Source organism: Anopheles coluzzii, chromosome 3 (genome assembly GCF_943734685.1).
Source record: "Anopheles coluzzii chromosome 3, AcolN3, whole genome shotgun sequence".
In the NCBI taxonomy this organism is placed as follows: domain Eukaryota; kingdom Metazoa; phylum Arthropoda; class Insecta; order Diptera; family Culicidae; genus Anopheles; species Anopheles coluzzii.
Genome location: NC_064671.1, coordinates 24,346,456 through 24,368,950, shown reverse-complemented (window position 1 = coordinate 24,368,950; position 22,495 = coordinate 24,346,456). Strand labels below are relative to the sequence as shown.

General features: G+C 42.2%; 1 protein-coding gene across 3 annotated transcripts in view; it reads right to left on the bottom strand.

The window, feature by feature from the left end:
• Positions 1 to 125: 125 nt before the first annotated feature.
• LOC120957021 (uncharacterized) overlaps positions 126 to 22,495 on the bottom strand; it is a 50,603-nt gene continuing 28,233 nt past the window's right edge. For all 3 annotated transcript variants that reach the window (XM_049608628.1, XM_040378928.2, XM_040378927.2), the window contains exons 4-8: positions 1,197 to 1,255; positions 971 to 1,127; positions 713 to 893; positions 325 to 633; positions 126 to 240 (exon numbers count right to left, since the gene is read on the bottom strand). In XM_049608628.1, the coding sequence (XP_049464585.1) occupies positions 232 to 240; positions 325 to 633; positions 713 to 893; positions 971 to 1,127; positions 1,197 to 1,255 (715 nt within the window). In that variant the 3' untranslated portion in view covers positions 126 to 231. The remainder of the gene's footprint in view (positions 241 to 324; positions 634 to 712; positions 894 to 970; positions 1,128 to 1,196; positions 1,256 to 22,495) is intronic.

The window sequence follows — 22,495 nt, the reverse complement described above, 5'->3', positions numbered from 1 at the left end:
CTGCTGTTGAGCCTGCTGTTGGGCTTGCTGCTGTGCCTGTTGCTGTGCCTGTTGCTGTTGCTGCTGCTGCTGCTGCTGTTGATTATTTTGTTGCTGTGTTTGATTAGATGTTTGTTGCTGTGGTTGCTGCTGTTGCTGCTGCTGCTGTTGTTGCTGTTGTTGCTGATTCTTTTTGGATTTTGCTCGGGAGGAACCTTTACTGCGGGTCACAGTACCTCCCGGGGTTTCTACTCACATAACCTACAAAAAAAGAAGAAAAAAACACAACCGCAGAAACAGGGCGTTAGTAAAAGATCGCGAAAGATGTTGTTGGGACCATAGTACCTGAAGTATCTGTGACGCCTCAAACGCGGTGCCGGGCAGCAGGATGACCGGTGTCGAGACGTGGCCCGCCTCGACGCAGATCATGTTCGGGTACTCGTCGTCACCAAAGTCCTGGCACTCGCGCGCCTTCTCCATCCACGGGTTCCACACGACCGTGTCGGGGAAGTTGTACTTCTGCAGGCGCATCTTCCGCCCGGACACCACGTTCGTGATGATGTGCTCCTGGGGCGTGTGCTGGTAGACCCGGTCCGTCCACTCGTTGATGGTGACCGCATCCCGGCCCTCCTGGTAGATGGCTCCGTCTCGTGTCTGAGAAGTTTTTGGAGAATTTGTCACACTTAACGTATCACCGAAACTAGAAGGTGCTTGACAGGACGTTAGGTCCTACCTTATCGACAAAGGTGCAACCGTGCAGTCCCGTAATCTGGCACCGGCGCACGTCCGGCACCTTCAGGTAGGTGTGCAGCAGCAGATTGAAGGAGAAGGTCATGTCTTTGCTCGGGTTGTACACGCCGATGTGGAAGTGGAGCTCCTTCTCGCGCAGGATCAACCGGTACGTTATGCGAAATCTGAGAAGGGAAGACAAAAGATCGCAGGTTAGCAATGGTGGTCAGGAAAGAATTCGAAAAATAAGCGACCGCCTTACGGATAGTTCCACATCGAGCGTGTAATTTCGTTGTCCATTAGGCTGAAGACGGCTTCCACGTCACCGCTGGGCAATCGTTCCGGGGCACGCTCGAGCGTCCACCGGACCACCCGGCCGAAGCCATGCTGTGGGCCAAAGTTCCAGGGACCGAATTGTGCTAAAAGGAAGGGAAAATATGGAATTAATTACAAAACAATGCATATTCACTATTTCCAAAGAAACTTACGAAAAACGAACGGTATACCACCACGGATTGCCTTCTTCCCATCAAAAACGGCTAGTTTGCTGTAAGATAAGGAAGAAAAAAGACATATTCATTAACTTACTTCATTCTTACAGCATACAATTCTATCGAAAACTCTCAAACATTCACGGAGAAGATCATACAGCCCGCTATTGAGGCATTAATTTAACATGGACTTGTTCATTTTCACTCTTCAGTGTGGTTTATTCCATCTTCCGGCTTGCTGCTTACGCTTCCGGCCAGTAGTCTACGCTTAATAAGCACTCTCTGTTGAGCGAATCGCGTCTTTACCGCTCGTTCATAAGCACGTGCCTGAGCCAAACGCTCGTAAAATGTTAAGTAATATGGTTCATCCTCTATGGGCAGAGGTCGGCAAGCAAATGGAATGAGTTTTGGATTTTAATATCCAAATAATAGTATCATTTTGGTGCGTTTGTTGTACACATGAGTTAACGAGTTTAAGAGGCGAAAGACCTCAAAGTTAGATAGACCTCAAGATAATTATTAAAATTCACTAAAGTCATGCCAAGAATCAAGTGTAACAAACGATAGTAATTAAATCGAATACGACCGGTATAAGGCAAACCAACAGGTGGAAAATATCTTGAGGAATATATTATTGAAAAGCCGTCATCCCTAAAAAACAAAGTAAATTATATGAAACAAACCGTAGGACTGATCAAACATCCATCATCGGGCCTATCTACAGCTCTGGAGATTTCAAACTGCCCTTAGTAGTATGGGGCACTGAATCCCACGACATAACAACACTGTTTATCTTAGGATCAATTCTGGTCAATAAACCGAATGTCTCGCACACTGGAAAGACGAATAACCGCCATCAAAACGACCTTGGTCCGAATCGCAAAACTAATTGTCATTGTGTGTTGGTCATCGTAGAAGAAGGAGTATTATTAAACATTTTCTGAATTTTGTAAAAAAAAATCATCCTAGATAACCGTTAAAGTGTCACCGAAACACGATGTCTTATTATAGATTTCGAATTTTCGTTAAAAAAATACCCCACCATCTGTACGCGCAATTTGAGTAATTATTGAATGAAACTAAAAAGGAAAAAACCACTACACACATCCCATCGTTCATTCATTCATTCACCATCGAGTGTAGAACATAATTTTAAAGAGCAACGCTCTTACGCTACACACCGATCTCCTCTTTCACCGACAGTTCGATCGGCAACCGTTTCCTTGTCGCGAAATCGATGAATGAAACGATGGTCACGCTTATCAATTAACGCAGGGCAGCAGCGCTCTGTGGGTCAGCTGTCGCTCACTCACTCACGCACCCAAAACCCATTCATTCATGTTTCGGTACCGGAAGCGCTGTCCAAGATAGACCTGCTACATTGATCGACGCGAATCGATCACCTGTTACTGAGGCGCGTCCGTGATCCGAAGTCCGATCCAACTCTACTAGACCCAGCAGCAGCAGCAGCAGCAGCAGTAGGAGCAGCTGCTTCTTTTGGTGAAATCACCGGAAGTGATAACGATGCTGCGTACATTCGATACGCGTTAAGCGCAGTTGTGTGCGGTGGATGGGGCCGATCGATGGCGGGTTGTAATTACAGACAGATCAGATCAGCTGCTACCGGCACCGGGCTGCATGGGTTGGGCATTTCGGACAACAGCGGAGCTGTTCAGGGACACAGCATTAACAACATCTTTATCATTTGCAAAGGGTTTTTTATATCAACCAACCTACAAAACAAGATGAATGTCACTTTTACCTTCAACTGGTGGCAGTAAACAACGAAACCTGTATTGAAATTTAAAATTCATTGATCCTTTGTTTACAGGCAAAGCCTTCCATTCAAATGAGACATTTATGTAGTAGTACTATCATATTTCGTACTTCAATGACTCCCCGAGAGACCACTTAAAGGGCACACGATCAAGACGAAATTAGCATAAGCGGGCGCACGTGGCTTCTGTAGGAAATCATCAATTTCTCCCGAATGATTTCGATGCTCATGCGATCGCAGCATCCGATCGAAGCTGCACCGATCTCGCATTAACTGTGCCACCCGTTTCTTTCCCTTTCTCCATCATCAAACCCCTCTAACGCTAACGAAGATCACGCGTAACGACAGCACGCTGTCTTCGAGCGCCACTGACCAACGGCCAACGGCTTTGCTTCCCCTTCACGGGAGATCTACACAGATGATGGTCAGCACGATGACGGAGCCTTTTTAGTCTTCTGCTTTAGGCTCCCCTTTTTTCGTCGCTTCTTTCACTGTCCCACATGCGCGCTCGCCTCCCACCCAAAGCGCTCTAACCCTGTCCGACCGCCAAAGTGTAATTGCGCGGGTATGGTAATGAACGGGTCCCTCTCGGGATAGTTAATTACTTTTTTTCAGCAATCAATTATCGAGTTACCGTTTAACGCGCGCAAGCACACCAGTGCCGCGTTTGACGCCTTTGAGTGTATTGGACTGGACACCCCATTGGCCCTTCTTTTGCCCCTTTTTTGCTGTTGCGGTTGCCTTTGTTTCCATCCAACAGCTTGGAGCTTTTTCTATACTCAACTTTTCTTTTCGTTAACAAAAAAAAAAAATAATAACGTCCCACTGCCCGTGGCTAACCCTTCATTTTGGGGAAGACCGGTACCATGGTCCGTTACCGGAACGGTGGGGAGGGGGGGGGAGGATGGAAGGAGGAGGGAAGTTCCCTTTTTTCCCCATGCAAGCACCGTTCGATCGTGATCTTAATGTATGTGTATTTTTTTAGTTCATTAATTTTGTCGGCTCATCAGCGCAGCAGCGCGCAGATCGCCAGTTTTAGAGCCGGCACCCTCGGTGTGGATGGTAATTTGATTTTTTTTCCTCCCGGGTGTACACCCTCTGGTGTACTGGAATATATTTTTTGTTGCAAATAGGGTTTTTTTTTTTTGTTAACCTCTTGTTGGAGATAGTGTACAACTGCTCATCGGTCAAAATCGACCGAGGAAAGGGAGGAAAGTGTCCAGTACCTGTATGAATTTTTGCACTGTTAGAAGGAAACTGTAACAAAGAGCCATTTGACGGTTTTTAAGAAAAGTGTTATTTTGTATGAAGCAAAAAAAACCAGGAAACATGGTCACGATGGTACACAATTGCTGAACGAAATAGCGACGGAAAATGTAAATTTTAAATATTATGAATTAATGAAATTATGAATTAATCGTCTTTGTTTAGGGGTTGCTACCTTCATACTATTGTATCCCCTTCGGTTTTCTCGATTCCCGTTGGTTTTATTCAATTTTATCATTATTTAATCAGCATTGTTCAATTAATGCATTTTTAAAGAGTTGGCCCGCTTTCCATCCAAGACAATCGCCACATTTTTCCTCTGTGCTGGCCTTCAAATTAAAGCAAAACTAGGAATTATCACAAGTTGTACAAAACTTTTCTGCCTTCTGTCTCATGCTTCTTATTCATCAGACAATCTCAAGCACAAGTGGATGAATACAGCTCTGTAAAATACAACAGAGGCAAATTTCGGAAAGAATGCTTCAATTGCCACAAAAATCTACATTGATGCTCTAATCCACGCATGGCTGGTGAAAGACCTTAATGAATGTGGCTTCAACACAACTACTGTGAAATTATTGTCCCACTTACTTTGTCAGTTTTTATAACCTATTTTTAAAAGAATAATCAAAGGGCTAAAGAGGCACTAATTTCCTGCAGCGTCTCTGAGCAGTTCGATATATCATAAACAATCATTTTAAGGCCGGGCTACATTGATCGTACTCTCAAGTGTAATTTTGATTTTCACTAGCGCACCTGGCGGCGACTAACCGAATCATTTTTCCAAACAATTTGGAGCCGCTTCAGAAAATATGTTATTTTTCCATGTTTTTTTACTTAAATCAGACAAGAAAAGTTTTGCAAAAAGTAGATACACATGTTCTGCACGCATTGCATCCATTTTCATGGCAAAAAAACGATGGCAAAACTACTTAATTTTGAGATCCGGCACGACCATTCCCTCGATTACCAAAAAAAGCTTCCACCAGCCGCCGCCAGGTGCGTGATAGTGAAAATTGAAATTAAACTAGCTAGTACGGACAGTGTCCCCCGGCCTTAAGACAAATTTTAACTGTGTTTGCAATGCTGACACGCGATCGCGATCTGGCGTAAAATGATCTATGATCGCAGTCACCGTACAGTTGATAATGTTCAAAAGGATTTGAAATTTGAAAGGACATGGATTTTTTTAGATCAAGCTAGCTAGAAAACAGTGTGGCCCAATTATAGGTAAATTGCTCATTAAATTGACACACTTTGATAGATGATCAACAGCAAGAGAGTTTGACGTACCTGTTCCATAACAGTGACTACTAGACCTTTGAACCGTTATCATTTGAATCAACACACATTAACAACAGACAACATTAACTTGTTTTCAGTCTGTTAAGCTAAATAAAAATAAAACAAAAAAAAACCACACAACACGCACTGGAAGGGAAACAACTCATCTCATTGCACACTTAAAATTGTACAAGAGCTCGTTGCTAACGGTCACTCTACGAAAAGGGTGGACATCTTTTTTAAGTAACGGATGGTTCCGGCTGTTTCGAGAGCAACTTCATAGCGGCTCTGGGGCTCTGGCTTTAGACTGACCACACCACAGGTTGTGCTGTTTTTTGCATTTGAAATTATTTCGTCGACTGTTAAATCGTCAACAACAGCAAAAAAAGAACGAAACGGTGTATGATATAAGCCACAAAAGCACAGGTGTAATAAAAAGACAAAAAAACCGGTACTCATTATCTAACTGACAAACAAAAACTGACTCGCTAGCTTCAAAGCTTCGGACGGTCATAATAGTAATGGAAAAGGTGCTTTCCTTCGTTTAACTATCGCTAGCGAGGGAAGGCAAGTGTTACTGGCAAACGTTGATCGTTTAGGACAGTATGAAACCATTTTAAAATGTACTGTCTTATCACTCATGAAGCATTTTTGGGGCATAAAAAATGCTGTTTTTCATCAAAAACATGACAATTTCGCATGAAAGAATGGCCCAACATTTGTAGAATTGTTTTAAAGGTATTTTGTTGTGCAATATTGTTGAACATTAAACATTGTTAAGTAGTTCTGTTACCTTTGCTACTAGCGGTCCTTTACACGATCGATCCGTGTCGGCCAACAATAAACAAACACCCGCAAAAAACAACAGTTTTAAACGGCTAATTCATTAAGTATTCGATCGGGAACTTCACCCATCTTGTGCAAGAACAAAACGGTCGAATCTTTTTTTCGCTGTTTGTCTTACAAATGGTGGGACTAGAAGCAGATACGATTCGATTTCCAGGTTTGCAAGTCTGTATCTCTACTGCTACAGAGTCTGTGAAGTATCCAACTTTGCTTTTTTGAAACTCCATACACTCCACGATGGAATTACCCATCCACCCGCCTACCCACCTCTCCTGCGAAAGGAGGAGGCCAATTATTCATTTCGATTCCAGTTATAAAATCAACTGCCATTAGTGGCACTTTTTAACTCGTGGAAGCAATTATTTACCAGTTTTTTTGTTGTTGTTTGGTTTGGTTTGTTTATGTGCCATCCCTTTTTTTGCGGGGCCCTGGGAGAGGGCATGTTTTCTTGACAGTATCATCGCCCCTGCCTGCCGTTCAAGATGGATAGGTCCGTCCATTTGCTGGCTGTTTTTTTCTGTTTTGGTTGTCTTTTTCTAATGACCATCGTTTAGCTGCTCATCACACTGAGCAAATAAAGCCCCACACACTCACTCGCACATACTGAGAGCGGTGTACTTGAAACGCAAATTAAATATACCGAGAACGTTTAAGAAAGATTCCAGCGACCAGAAACAGCGTGCGACGGATCAAGTTAGGAAATGGATTCGCAGTAAAATGGCAACGAAGCTATCGGAAACGGTGTTTTTTTTTTTAATCCGATTATGTAGTAACGTCATGAATGTATGCTGCATAGGAAAAAGGGATTACTTCATCTCTGTGGAAAAGGCCTAACAAAAGCGCCAATTTGATCAGCAGTCACTGTGGCGGTCAACAATTGTAACTAATGAAACACTACTATCAATTACTGGCAGTCGGTAGTCGTCAACTGCTAGGTAACTTGGTCGGTAGTCCTCAACTGCTTGGTGATCTTAATGATCACTTCCCTGTCCACGTGTCCTCGTGTCCACGTGTCAATTGGGCCAAATGTTGAAACATTTATTCGAGGAAACTATTCACTTCGTTCAGATGAAAGGTAAATGTTTTTAGCGGGAAAACAATATCGAGCAGGTGTCTCTCAGGCCACAAATCGTGCGAATGCCTTTCGCAATAAGGTTCACTGTGGGACTGCAAACGAGCAACAAGATATGATAAACGTATATGGAAGGAGGACGTTTTTACCTCTGTAACTTCAAACCAATAGTGTTTAAGCCAGCAGTTTGAATCGATCATTTACTATTCTTAATGGGAAATCTTATTGGATTTATCTAAAAAGGGTGCTATAGAGTCCATTTTCTAAATTATAAAGTTCATTTTACAATGAAAAAAAGTCAAAAATGTATCCCAAAATTATGAAAATTATGTTCTTTCTCTATCATTTAAACTAAAGCTGATTCAATTAGGGGTAAACAGGGTAAACTGAACATGCGAGGCAAAAAGAGCCCCCCTTTATTTAAGCATTGCTTCATAGTAAGGATAAAATTCTAGGCTCAAAATGTATTCATTAGAGTGTTCTATGCACACCACGTATGTTTTATAAACCTTAATTAACCTATAACCATAGCTAAATACAAGACAAGATTTTGCAGTATATTGATATAATGTTTTCCACTTCGAAAATAAGCTTTAAGCGCATGTCTTAGGGATGCGTTAAAGTCTTACGTGGTATATTTTGTTATTAAGTTGTTTTGTTATTTTGTTAAGTTATGATATCTCGATACAATTTGTCTGAAGAATGCGTATTTTTATGAATATACTGTGGAGCGCCATTTATCCGGGCTCATCGGGACTTGACCTTGCCCGGATATGCGAATAACACGGATAATGAGTCAATTAATGTATCTAAGCACAAGTTCTTGATTTTTTTTTGAGGTTTATCTTATGTTTTGATACAAATTAGCAAATTTTTATTAACATCATGTTTTTCCAATGAGAATATTTGTGATTTGCCATGAATTATAGTGTTTTTTGTTATGACAATGTGCTGTGATAAACTTTTTTTTTTAATATCCTCCTCAGAACGCAATGTCACCTTTGTATTGACCTTAATCATTTCTCAACAGCACGGATTAACAGATAGCCGGATAAAAGTTACCCGGATAAACGGCGTTCCACTGTAACAAAACAATATAACAATGCTCCACGTAGGGCAAAATGGGCAAATGCTTTTGACTTATGGCGGTTGGTGAGGTTATGATGTTTTATTTGTACATACAACAATGCTAAAAGGCACAGCTTTAAAAGATTCGATTTAGTGGATTGAAAGGTGGTTAAAAACATTGAAGGGCTTTCCCGAAAAGCAAAACGGAAGATAGAAAGAGAATACATTTCACGAAATGTGCGCAAAAGCTTTGACCATTACCCAAGCACTGTTGTTGTCGGCCCATATTGGCGCAGTGTTTTGACATATCACGGTTCATTTACATATGCCCTTTTTGCCCCGCGTGTCAAAATAACATCTCATCATCAAAATCAACTTTTATTTTACGTTTTTTCTATATGTTTAGTCTTTTTCAGGCTACGTTACAATATTAATCCATAGATCAATCGTGGAGGCATATAATACTGTAACAATAATTGTGTTTTGTGGAAAATTCAAAGCAATATTCATTAAACTGCTTAACATGCCCATTTTGCCCCGTTTCCCCTACATTTGATATCAATTAAATCATTTGATTGATTCAATTAATTCATCAAAATTCGACATATATTTCCATTAATAAGTCTATTCCTTATTATAATAAGTCTATAAGTAATTCCAATTGTATACAAAATATTATGTTATCAAAATAACCGTTATGTTATTTTTCAGTTTACGTTTATGATTTCTCTAAGTCATAGTGAAACCATAACCGTGAGTAATTCATATTATAAATTAAATGGTCTGTACAAGAAAAAATATACAAAAAGTGAAGTACACAAAAATGTAGATTATTCTGTAATGCAAATTTAAAATGAAGAGCAATTAATTATCATCTAATTGACAATCCAAATTGCTACTCGGTTGTACAGGTAAATGAGAAATCTCATCATTATCTTATTTACAAAATCTTGGAACAATTATTTTCATTTTCCTCCGAAAGCTTCACACTTCAAAGAGGCTTATTAACAATTCAGCTTCAAAAAGCTTCTGTACTAACTAAATGGTTCTTGTTAAAATTATCCATTTTCTGTTCCGGGGGGCTTAACATTCTAACCCGAGCAGCAAAACACAGCTTAAACCGAGATTTATGTTCCAATCTTTAGTCGAGTACGTACAAAACTTTCCGATTACTTATGTTTATCTAAAAATGCTGCCCCCCTTCTGTCTGACCGCCCGTTTCGGTTCGGGTGGATGGATAAATCGGTCTCGATCATCGTTCCAAGGGGTCGATGTTTCTTCCTCTTTAAATTCGCCACTGCAACACATATCTTATTTTTTCGGTCGCGTTCTCTCTCTCTCTCTCTCTCTCTCTCTATCTATCTCTCTTTCTCGCTCCCTAGGCAATGCCTCCTATCGTTGACCCGTCGAAACGTCAAGTCACTCGTACGCCATAAATTAACCAACGCTAAAACATGTGGTTCTTCTCCCGATGGCGCGTCTGCGGCAACAACCCCTGTCCAGCCGCTCGCCCTGTCCCCGCGCTCACGGTCAATTTCCTAACCCTACGCGCTGGGCCCTTGCTGGACTCCCCGTGCGCTCCTGTGCGATCCTTCCGGGTTGTCGTCCTGAATTTCATTCTTCATTTTTTTCCTACTATGTGTGTGTGTTGCTGTGCAGTTTCACGGTGTGCGCGGGAGCAAGAAATGTTTATGTACGTCTACGAGCACGAGGGCGATACGATGGGTGGGGTGCGCCCACTGCTTGGTGGGCCATTTGTTTTGTGCCTTTCGTGCTGTCCCTCTCTCTCTCTCTCTTACTCTCTATGTTCTCGTACATATATATAAAACACACACACAAATACACACGAATGGTACGGCTGCTAGTGTTGGGTTTGTATAGAAAGTGTGCAGAAAAAGCACGTGGTGAAAAACGCTAATGGCGCATCTCGCAACCGGAAAACCCCGCCGCGTAAGCAGCAGCCGGCCGGGGGTGGTGGAACAAGGGAGGGGAGGGAACGGTGCGGAGATTGAAATGAATCGGAGCGCCACTATGTCCCACTTTATGGGATGGGGAAGGGTGTGTCAGCAGAACGGAGAGGAAAGAGGGCGGAGAGGTGGGTCAGCAACAACAAAAAAAACGCCAACATGACAGCATTTATTTACGACGAGACACGGTGGCGAACACGTGCATAAAAACCAAAACAGAGAGAATGGCCACAGAACGCCGGGAGAGAGTAGTGTAGTGTGCAGCCGCGAGAGAATCGGCGAACAGGGGAAAAACGGTCCGGTTTTTATGCACGCAACAGTCGGTCCTGGTGATGACGCCAGAACTCTTCGCCCCTGCTTCCTGTTCCACTCCCCCGAAACGAGCGTTTCTGCTTGTCCCCTGTTTGCGTCGGACGATGGCAAGGCTGCACCATCGTCTCTCGGACGCCCTCTCCCGGAAGGGCGTGTTATGGGAAGAAGCACAAAACCGACCTATGTATGTCCGCTTCGTTTCGCGAGCATTGATAAGTTTTTGGAATGGATTAGTATGCACTGATATTAATTTGGTCAGTTTTGGGAAGATAAAAAATGGTGCGTCTTATCTCTAATCTCAGGATGGTGATAGACAACTTATGATGTTAGGTGAATAATAATCATTTCCAAGGAATGTGGCTTGAAACAACATGGAGAAATTCCAATGAGAAAAATAGACTGATACCAGTACTACTCAAAAGAGATTAAATTCAGAGTTGCGTTCAGGGAACTAAGGATTTAAGGGACAGACGACTTAGGTTTGGATTTGGTGTGTTGGGGGTTTATTCCAGCGGTTGTGATATTTTTGGTATATTTTCTCCTTGCTACGTTAAGCTATATTGCATCAAATCACTAACCAACGCAACGCAAGAATATATCACTTAATATGACACAGAGTTCAGGAAATATTCCTACGTAATCAGCTCATTCTCAAAACCCTGTAACAAAAGGCCTCAAAACCCTGAGGAAGACCGGACTGGAATATCAGGTAATGGATGTGTGTTAGTTAAAAAGTGCGAAAGAGTCATTCGAACTCCAAAGACTTCATTGTCCAACAAGATTCCATAAACGCAAAGCCCAGGCTCGTGTGCTGTAATGTTTTGAAGTTGCGATCTAAAAGCTAATGCTGAATGTTCAACGCTGAAGCCATATATTTCTAATTTTCAAATGTTTGAAGTCATTTATCATTTCTCCCGTGTTAGATTCAGCCGAATTGAGGTCCTAAATAGTCACATAAATATATGTTTTACATGTGTATATATGTATGTCCAAGATATTAATTCACATCAATCTGGTATTCCATTGTCATCATCATAGTTTTCAATTTCTTCATCATAATTTTCAACACTTCAACAGTCAACGGATGATGAGATCCGGTTACAAAACCCGGCCCAAAAATCAATGGCAACAAACCGTTGAAGTGTTGAAAATTATGATGAAGAAATTAACAGTTACACGGATTTTCCGAGTCAATATATTGTAAATATACAACATTTTTCATTGCTTGCGAGATGTTTTTCAACAGCTGTCAAATGTTGTATTTTCATCACAATAATCTTCTTCCACATGATTTGCAACACGTCGCAAGCTGAATTGAGTTTGATAGTTCTTTGTGATGTGTTGAAAATCATGTGCAAGAACTGAAATAGTATTATGATTCAAATATACCATTTAACAGCTGTTGAAAATCATCTTGGAGGTGGCGAAAAATGATGTACACACTCGAACGTGACTTCGAAATTAGCGAACGATTAGTTTAATAGAACGAATACAGCTTTTCAATAAAAGAAATTCACTTCTAGTCAATGATTGATACCTAAAAATGCAGGTACGCATAACGGTACGTTAAAATTGTTGTAAATAAAAAGTAGATAATTTTAGTACATTTTCAATGAACATCTTCCAGAAACGTTTCCATCACTGCGTTCGCCTGTGACTGCGTTTGCCTCCCCAAAACACGTACAGCAAACGCTCCGAGCGAAAGAACCACACTATCGGCCAACTCTGGTGAGCATAAAAACACAACATCCATCGTTCAACCGACGTACCTCACCGCCACCATCCAACTTCCCGCCGCACCACCCGACCAAAGTGGTGGTGATGGTGAATGGCGCAATTGTGGAGAAAATGAATGCGAAAAGGGCAGCATGAAAAACTTGGAACCAAAACTTCGACGCCGGCTACAAACACAAAGAGCCGAGGACACACACACTCACAGACATACACACACCAGTGCTATGACATGCTCGAAGCTGCTGGCGGCGGCAATGGCTTTTTGTGTGCTCGTTTTCCACTGCTGCTACTGCTGCTGATGATGGTGAGAAGAAAAACTAGGGGAAAAACCTCCCTCTCTCCCCCCCAAGGTTTATATGTATTAGTGAGCACACAAGGTACTTGGAAAGGCAAGGGAGATTTCACACAAACTGGAGTGAACGAAAAGGAACCATGCCAGGATTGTGATGCGCAGTCCGGGGCCTTTTTTTCTTTCTTCTTCATTCTCTATCCTCCTTCTGGGGTTTGGGGGGTAAGGGGAAAGGAACACGAAGATAAGGTTTTGGAGGGGTCGAAATCAGTGTGTAAACAAAAAAGCTACAAAATTCATCATCCTGGCTACGCTGGCGAAGCTGGATTGTGTTGGAAATGGTCCTGTAGAAAGGAATAAGCTTTAACCTTTTATGTAAGAGCACAAAATAGTTCTTATAATCTGTATTTAGTAGACTATATTATAGAAATAATACTCAAACAATGAGCACAAGTGTATGATGCTATACTCTCCAGAAAGGATAGCAAAGCAACGGTGAAAACGGTGACAAGAAGTTCAACGAAAAGAGACGCATCGAAAATGTCAAAAGCGCGGTAAACAAAACACATGCATGCTCTAATAGGAACACTCTACTGTCTCCTGCCTTTCTCATGCCGACGAGCTATCTCTCGCTCTCCCAAGCGTGCTCCCGGTCTAGCGCCTGTTCTTTGCCGATCGGCCGTCGGCCAGGCGGCAACCAGGCCACCATCTCCCGGTAGAGGAGATTAGTTTTTATTCCCATCTTCCCACCAAAAATGGTTCCTCCTCACTCGTCTAACGAACTGCTCCGCCTTTCATTGTGCAGGCCCCGGTTTGCGCAGTTTAAACTTTGAATTTCGTAACGGCATAAAAACGGCAACGGTAACTGTCAGTTTAAAAAAACGATCCTAGCAAACCAGAAAAAAGGTAAAATTCTGGGAGTCTGGTGGCGTAACAAAGAACTCAGCTCTACAAACTGGGATACTGTCCCTTTTTCTCTCTCACACACACACACACAAACACATAGATACCATAATACAGGCGCCAACCGTACCGCCATTTGGACGATACAGCCCTTGCCTTTTTTGTCTATGGCAGGCAAAAAGGGAAGCGCTAAATAAGAAAAAACCGAAAGTACGAAAAACGGCGGAAACTGGCAACTGGAGGGGGGCGGGTGTCTGGCCGCGCATCCCAGAATCCCAGGCCGATGAAAGCAAATGCTCCGCATGTTGGAGGAAGCCATCCGCCAACCAACAAAAAAAACCAAACCATGTGACCATTTTTTCGACGCCCGCAGACAAAACACGGTAGCGCGAAGCTGCTGCTGCTGGTTTCCGACGGCGATCATAGTTGGCGGTGCAGAGGAGTGTACAGTTGGGAACCGAAATGGGTTCATTGTGTGTGGCAAAATTCCGAGCGGGGTTTTTTTTGTTAAGTTTACGTTTGTTCGCTCGTCTAACAACAGAGAAGTTCAGAATTGGCGAATTGTGAAGCGAAGAATGGAACGGAAGCGGTTGAGTTGAGCTCAGGTGTGCCCCGCCTAACGGTATTTTGGAGTGGTTGAGTTTTAGCAAAGAATTTTGCACATTTGTGGGAATGACCGGAGCTTTCTCAAGTGATCAAGATGATGCGTTTCGTTTGCTGTTTTGTATTTTAATTCCCCAACCCAAAAAAGAAGTTCATCAAATCGCCACAAAAATTCAAAAATGTGTATTCCATTTTTCTGCAACGAACTTGTAACACATACACACAAACGCGTTGCATAAAATTGACAATCGAAACTGGGTCGGTGGTTTCGTGCTGGTAGCGCAAACGTGCATACAAAACAACGGTTCGTTTGCATTTTACTGACCTTGAAAGGCGCATTGCGTTGTCGCCGCCATCGTCGTTGTCGCCATTGCTGCTCTACTCTCAACCCCCTCTTTACAGACAAGCAGCAGCAGCAGCAGGAGCAGTTTGATGTTTGGTGGAATCTTTTATGTTTTGGCATCAAGCCACACACCAGCGGCGGGGGGTGGTGGTGCCGCGCTCTGCCAGACGCAAGAGATCCTCGGCTTTATGCGCTGCCATTCAGTGATTGTTCTCTCGCAATAAGAAGGGTACGAGCGGGCGTTAGCATAATAAACAAACACCGATTCACCAAACGGGAGGGTGGGGAGGGGGTCTTATTTGCGAACGAGTGAGGGGGCGGGAGGCACACAACCCATAAGGAATTATTGCGCATGGGTGTATTTTTTTCTTTCTCCTTTCTCTCGATTTGCTCACTACGCTGAATGCCAAGGGCAAGGACGCCTACGGTGCATGCGGATCGTCATCCTCGACACATGTGTCTTGTGTATGGGTATAATTTAAAAAAAAGGGATATTTATCCTGTTACTTGCTATTTGTTTGACTGATTTGGGTTCCGTTTGAACCGTTAGTTAGCTGAGAGAGGTTTGCAGAGATACTAAAACATAAACACATTACAGCAATCCTTCTAGTCTAAAGCATAAAATATAAACATAAACATAAAACGGTTAGAAGGCATAGAAAATTTTATAAAAATAATATGAAAGAGTAGAACATAAGTGTACCAATTATGGCTATAATAGTATAATATAATAATTATGCCATGAAGATACGGAGTTTACTCATGTCAAAATAATTATTGGGCAAAATGTCAAAAGTCTACATGCAATGCTGCAAAATGTCACTGTCAATGTCATAAAAAAATGTGACTGAAACAAAATCCATATCAGCGTCACGTACTCAATTGTGATAATCAGAGGTGATAATCAGAACGGTTGGTGTGACCAATACATGCTCATGACATGTTTGTGACCATCGCTTGGTCAGTCACTATGTCACGACTTTTTTTTTGCTGTCATTAGTTTTGCAAAATGTCACTGACATAGTAATTACAAATTTCAACTTAAAAAAAATCATGTCAGTGTCACGAGCTCTACTGCAATGATCAGAGGTGAGACTCAAGCAGTTGGTGCGACCATCGCATGCTTGGTGACATTGTGTGCAACTAACTCGTATTCAATCACTTGGTCGCGACATTTTCAGTCGGTGATCATCGCGATGGTCACGGGAGATATGCATTGCGTGCGAGTGGTTCCAAGAAACAAAATGAGCATGTTTTCTCGCTCTGTTTGACCCGACAGATAATCAAAACAGATAGAGGGAGAAAGCATGCTCATTTTGTTGCTAAAGCCCACGCACCAAGTAAATTCCAAGAATGTTGTGATTATCGCCGACAAAAATGTCGTGACCAAGTGAGTGACCAAGAGTTGCGTGCTAATCAAAATGTCACCAAGCATGTGATTGGTTCTCCAACTTTTTGAGTATCCTCACTGATCATCTCAGTTGTGTACGTGATCTAATTTGAGCTTCCTTTCAGTCATGAGTGTTGATGACTGAAACAGTGGCATTTGTAGGCGCGACTGTTCACAGCCAGAAAAAAATCATGATAATGCTTGCGCCGGCATTAAGCTAAGCTTGTCAGTCAGAGTATCGCGTTGGACTCAATAATTCACATGTCGTGTTCAGCATGTCATGGCGCACTTTTATTGACTATCAGCAATGAGCATCAAGCTACCACGGACATGTTGATTGTTTTCGTTGATGACAATCTCGTGATACTCATGACATTTTGCAGCAATGTCTACATGCTTTCTTGAAGCCTAAAATGTGTAAAACACGACAGTTTGAAAAAGTCATATGAAATTTCAATGAAAAATTGCATCTCAAGGTACCCATTATGATGGCTATAGTGTTTCTAGCAATTCACCATAGCTGTACCAATTGTGGCTCTGTGTAAAGCTGTACCAATTGTGGCTCTATGATATTTACACCAAAAATCATTTTGTGACATTGTTTTACAGGGTTTCCCACGATTTATTGATTGGTTCTCATCAATTTTTTGTACGTTCCCATATTTTTTTGGTGCGTTCCCACGATTTTTTTACCCTTTCCCTGAATTGTTTGATCCAATTGTTTTGATATCTAATCGGAAATTACCAATAAATTGTGGGATCGAACCAAAAGTATATGGGATATGATAAAAAAATAGAGGGAACGTACCAAAAAATCGTGGGAAACCCTGTAAATCAGTTTAAGTAATAATAAGTTCACTGCAGGTTAGGCACTATGTGAACACCTTTAAATACGTTAAATTAATAACTTCAAATCTGCGTTCTCTATCACTGGCTGTGTGCATAGCTGTTTTCGAAAGAATGTCATAAAGGCTGCGTTATTTTCGTGAAACTGATCCGATGTTATAACGTCTTACACATAACTTATGCTTAAAAGGCATATTAACACTTTCGATAATGAAAATTACAAAGCGAAACCTGATTTGTTCACTTGTAAACTTTGCACTACGACCGAAAGCGTAGTAATAAACAAAGAATTCACGGTATACTGCTGTAAATGGTACATCGATGTCTAGTTGAACCAACCATAGACATACGGAAAAAGGCATATTTCGATGAAATGTTGGTAAATGTTGATGAGCAACATCCATCCGTGGTTTCAGTACACAAATTGACAGTTTTGGAGCGAAAATATTGTTCGTTATAGCCATAATTGGTGCCTTAGCCCCAATTCGTACACTTACCCTCATGCTCATAACAAAAATATACATCATAAAACTCTTAAGCAAACACATAAAGGACATGAAACGCTCATTCATTCATGCAAGTGCTTGTATGATCGCCTGAGAAAGTAAGGCAAAAACTGAACAAATAAACAAGTCACAAGTAACAAGATGATTGCGAAGCGGCAGGACAAGCAAAAAAAAAGAACAACTTCACCCGCTACATGCGCTCAATCGACCATAGAAACGCGTGGTGCTTCACGCGTGGTGAAAAATTCTGATTTCGTCCGCACAAATGCTTCCAGTTTGTGTTTGCTCGCAACCCTCGGGCGGCAAAGTTCCGAGAACTGCAAAAGCTCGCTCGTGTTGTGCGTGGTGCCGATTGCAGCAACACAGCAACAGTAGCCGCGTCGTCGCAGTTTTCGCGGAACGGGGAAAAACGGTTTTCGCCAGCATCTTCGACCAGGTAAGCGATAAGCCGCAGCCTTGGACGCGCACGCACAAGTGGTGGGTGGCCACGGTTCGACGCCAAACAACAATTTGCCGCGCGGCGCGATTGCTTGTGCCGGGCGGGAAGGATTATGGCGTGCAGGCGGCAAGGCGTTAAACGCAGGATATGCAAGTTTTTTTTCTTCTTAATTGTCCTACCACCAACGAAACAGTCTGTCCCTGGAACTGTTCTGGCCTGTGGGCCCCCTGGGTGGAAGGAGAACGAAGAAGCGAAAGCTCGCCCGAAGCTCGCCCCAACCGTAAACAGGCAAACGGTGGCAAAGTTTCGCATTTAATTTACGCACGTGCTCAAATGCTGGGCTGCTGTTTTCTGTGCGCACTGATGATAACGATCAAAAGATTACCACCCATCAGCCTTATGCCGCCGGGGGAAAGCAGACAAGCGCTCACGAACGCGCGCATCTTTTCCATCTGCAACAGGTACGAGGCGTCTCCATGAAAAGCTGAACATTTGCCCGAACCGATTCAACATGTGTTCAGCGGAACGTTCTACGTTCTAAGAAATGGCGAGGTCTGTTTTTGTTGGCATAGGCTGACTGTCGTGTTGAATTTTAAATGCTCCGTCCTTTCCATTTATTCATTCCGATTCGATAAAAGGCGGCTCGGTGCGTTGTGACGCTTCCCTCAGCCTTCAAAGTTGTGACAATCGGCTCCGTCCGTTCGCTCAAAAACAATTCATTCATGCCTTCGTTTTAAGCTTCTGTGGTTTGAGTATATTCTTTCACCCATCCTTACTGAAAAAGAAAAAAATGATAACCACTCGTTTTCGTCCACTCAACCAATTAGAGCATCAAAGCAAGTCAAAAGGGCGGTGGAAAAATGCTCCTTTTTTATGGATGCAAGAGAATCTCCATCCGAAGGACACCGCAAAGCAGGCGCAGAGAAGCTTGCGTGTGTGTGTGTGTGTGTGTGTGTGCATGCGGCGAGATTAATTTACTGTTTAGGTCAGCTAGCGCTCGGCCCTGGTAATCGCGCTGTATCGACCGCTGTCAACGGTCTGCGCAATGTCGCAGGTTCGCTGGCAAATGCGCACCAAACAACCAAAAAACGGTACACGCAACGTTCCTTCAGATCTTCGGTTCCTTCGGATCGGTTAGAGCTTTTTTTTATCTCAATTATATCGTCGCCGTTTCTGGTGTCTGGTCGGGATCGACAGCTTCGAAAAAATTACGAGGCGATGATGTGGAAAAGACAGCCACTTTACTGTGCGCTCGTTAGCAATTGCTTTGCGCAGGTTGTTTCCCAAAGACGCGTTCCGCGCGGACAGCCGTCACATCATCGGCTGGGGACAGCCAAACGCAAACGCCTGAGCCAAAACTCTCACGATAGCAAACTCTCCGCAAGGGTTAGCGAAGCAAAAAAAGGACAGGGCCAAACAATGCGAAAATGAATCAAATACCAAATATCCAATCGGCACAGGATCACATCCGCTAGAAGAAGGGGGGATGTCTCTGCTACCGGCTGTCGAAGCCCGGCCCCCGGCGGGAAGACAATATGGCGGTGGTTTTTTGGATGGAGCAAGCGCTTAGAGGCAAGAATAACAAAGATAACAACAGAAAAAATTGAAACCTTCCCAAATTGATTGATTGACAGACAGGTGAAGTCGTCGTGCGAGAGCAAACGGCCAACGTCTTCCCGCGTAAAACCCGAAGAAGTGAGCATAACGCGACGAAAAAAAAGCCCACAATTCTTCCCCACTGTGTTTCCAACATCGAAAGCCCAATCATGCGATATTTACTAAGCAACAAAAAAACGGGTTACGATAATTCATCGCTGTCACTACTTGTTGCGAGCAGCCGTTTTTGGAAAATGGAAACTGTGTGCTCAAAGAACAAAGCATCGAATTCGTATATTACATTCGTGCTATCAAGAGTGACGGATACGGATTGTTTTATATTACGCAAAGTTCCAGCTATAAAACCCCGATTTCTGCTTTCCGTGCGGTGAGTGCAACAAGCTATTAGTACCACAGAACCTTTGCTTTCCCTCTGCTTTTTACCCTCAAATCGGCCGTTTCCCGTGCGCTTCGACGCAGTAATTATTCAAATAGGACCAAAACTGGACGGCAGAGAGCCTTCATCCGCTTGGCCGCCGGCCGTCCTTTCCAGCCCAGAGCAGGGCAAAGTCTTCTGGGCTCTGAACTTTCCCCGCACACACACACACACACACAAGCAAGCAACGGAACAAGCACAAGTACAAGTAAAACATGAGCGTAAATTAAAACAAAAAAAAAGGTACTCCCCCCCCCCCCCCCCGCTCGATGCCCAACGACCGATCCACTCGGGGTGAAAATTTTTAATGTTTAATATTTAATTAGCGCACGACTTTTTTTTACTGAACTTGTGTGTGTTTTTTTCTTTATGCGTTCCATTCCATTCTAGCTCTCCTTTTCTACCTTGCGACTTGCGCTCTTCAAAGGGATAATTTCTTTTGCTTTGGCTTTTTCTTCTTCTTCTTCTGTGTTTTATGCTGTTTTTTTATGCGTGTCTGTGTGTGTCTGTGTGTGTGTACCCTTCATTTTCATCGCAAATGCAGCATTAATCATTGCTAGGGGCATCAAACGATACCTTCGCGTCGCTAGCACAACCGTTGAGCCGGTTGGGTGTTTTTGGTGGGATGAGGAAAAAATGGAGGTGAAAATGTGGACAAAAAATAAGATAGTTACATTTTCTTTACCGTTACTAATTACCTTTTGCACCGGTATACATCGTTTATCGTAGCGGAGAAGTAATATAAAAACTTTTGCGCGTAAACGTTGATGCAAATTCTTGAAGCTCGAAAGACATTTGCATTAGATTGTTATCGATTGAACGAAATAAGTTGAATAAAAATAGTCTATTATTATTCTATTTGTTGTTTTCGTTAGTTCTGGACTACCTTTTTAATGATTGTTGTAAGTTTTTTTTTAACAATTTGACGAAAAAGATTAAAAATGTAATATCTTTAATTACAATTATTTATATTCATCACAGTCAGTCCAAAAAGTATTCGACTAGCTGAATATTTTAAAGAAAAATGCGAATTATGGCCGCAATGCGTATGGGGCGATAAAAGTAATGATGAGGTTTGATAAAGAGACCATCAATACACACCTACTGCTAAAAATGAGCATTAAAATAGTGCAATAACAACTAAATTATTTAAAAAACTAAAAAAAGTCGTTTTATGGGCTCGCAAAAAGTATTCGTCCATCTAGCTTTTTAATTATTTACGCTGGACAAACACTACCTAGACGTGAATTAAATGTATTATTATCAATCTACTGGTGACTTCCTTCTAAAATAATGCATTTCTGTTGTTTCAATTGCACTTCAAGCGGTCACAGAGGCGGGGGAGTTAAATGATTGGAGCATGATGGCGAAAATCGTATCTTAAACTTATGCATAACCTATCCTACCCATTTTTGAAGGTTACAAAATGTGTGGAAGGCCTCGTTTCTTCATTTGATCAGAGTTTGGCCATTTTTCTGACACTAATTGTGTGACAAATTGCCATGTAAGCAGCCATCCTTGACGATTAATCTAACGAAAGAAGCGGTTTAATGTCCGAAAAATCAAACTTCAGTGAAGAATCGAGGAATCAGTGCATTTTGTGATGGCCAATAAGGTCAGGAGAATAGATGGGCCACGTTTGGTTGATGGGTCATGCTGCATTTCATCGTAGCTGGTCATGTAATAGCTTGAATGAGTGAGTTGTTACAAACATGTTTTGTTTGAATAATACCGTACCCAAAAAGTGGCCAAATCTGTTAAGGTGCATCAAATAATTCAGGAATTTGTTTCAAATTAGGCTGTACTAACATATTAAAACATGTTTAAATCGCCAAGGTCATACGGCCGACGTCTACTGTAGCGAAAACAGTCTACTAAGATGCAGCAACAAAATCTCGTGTAACGGTAGCACCATGGTGTCATTTTACCAGGGCACATGCAGGAAAGGTGAGCTAGAAAAATGATTCAAATTGATAGGAGACGAGATGGAGAAATATATTCTTGCAGTTTTTAAGTACTTTGGGTGCCAGTTCTGAGAAATTGTACTAAAAAAATACCACATGTTTCAAGAACAGTCAAGCTGGAGAACATACAGAGCATTGTCATTTGCCCGAAACACCAAACCAGCTGAAACCATACTGATGAAAATGATTTAGTAGACTCTCAATATGATATCAGTTGCCATTTTTTCAATGGAACTTGGCCACATGGCCCGAAAATGCAATCTCTCTACCAGCGAATAATTGGAACAAGTCTTGGAGGATGTGTGGGTCAAAACTACACCTTTTTAAAGGTTCAAATGTGTTCTTGCGTTGTGCAAGCAGTCATCAATAGTCATAAATGCAATAAGAAACAAGATCAGGGCATTTTTTGACTCCATAACCTTTGTTTTCTTACGCATATTACGCCAAAAGTCTGATGGACGAATACTTTTTGCGCGCCCATCAAACGACTTTTTTTAGTTTTTTTATGTATTTTGGTTGATATAGTACTATTTAAATGCTTATTTTTTAGCAAAACGTGTGTATTGATGATCCCTTTATCAAACCCCATTATTACTTTTACCACCCCATGCCTATTGCGGCCATAATTCGCCTTTTTCTGCAAAATATTTAGCTA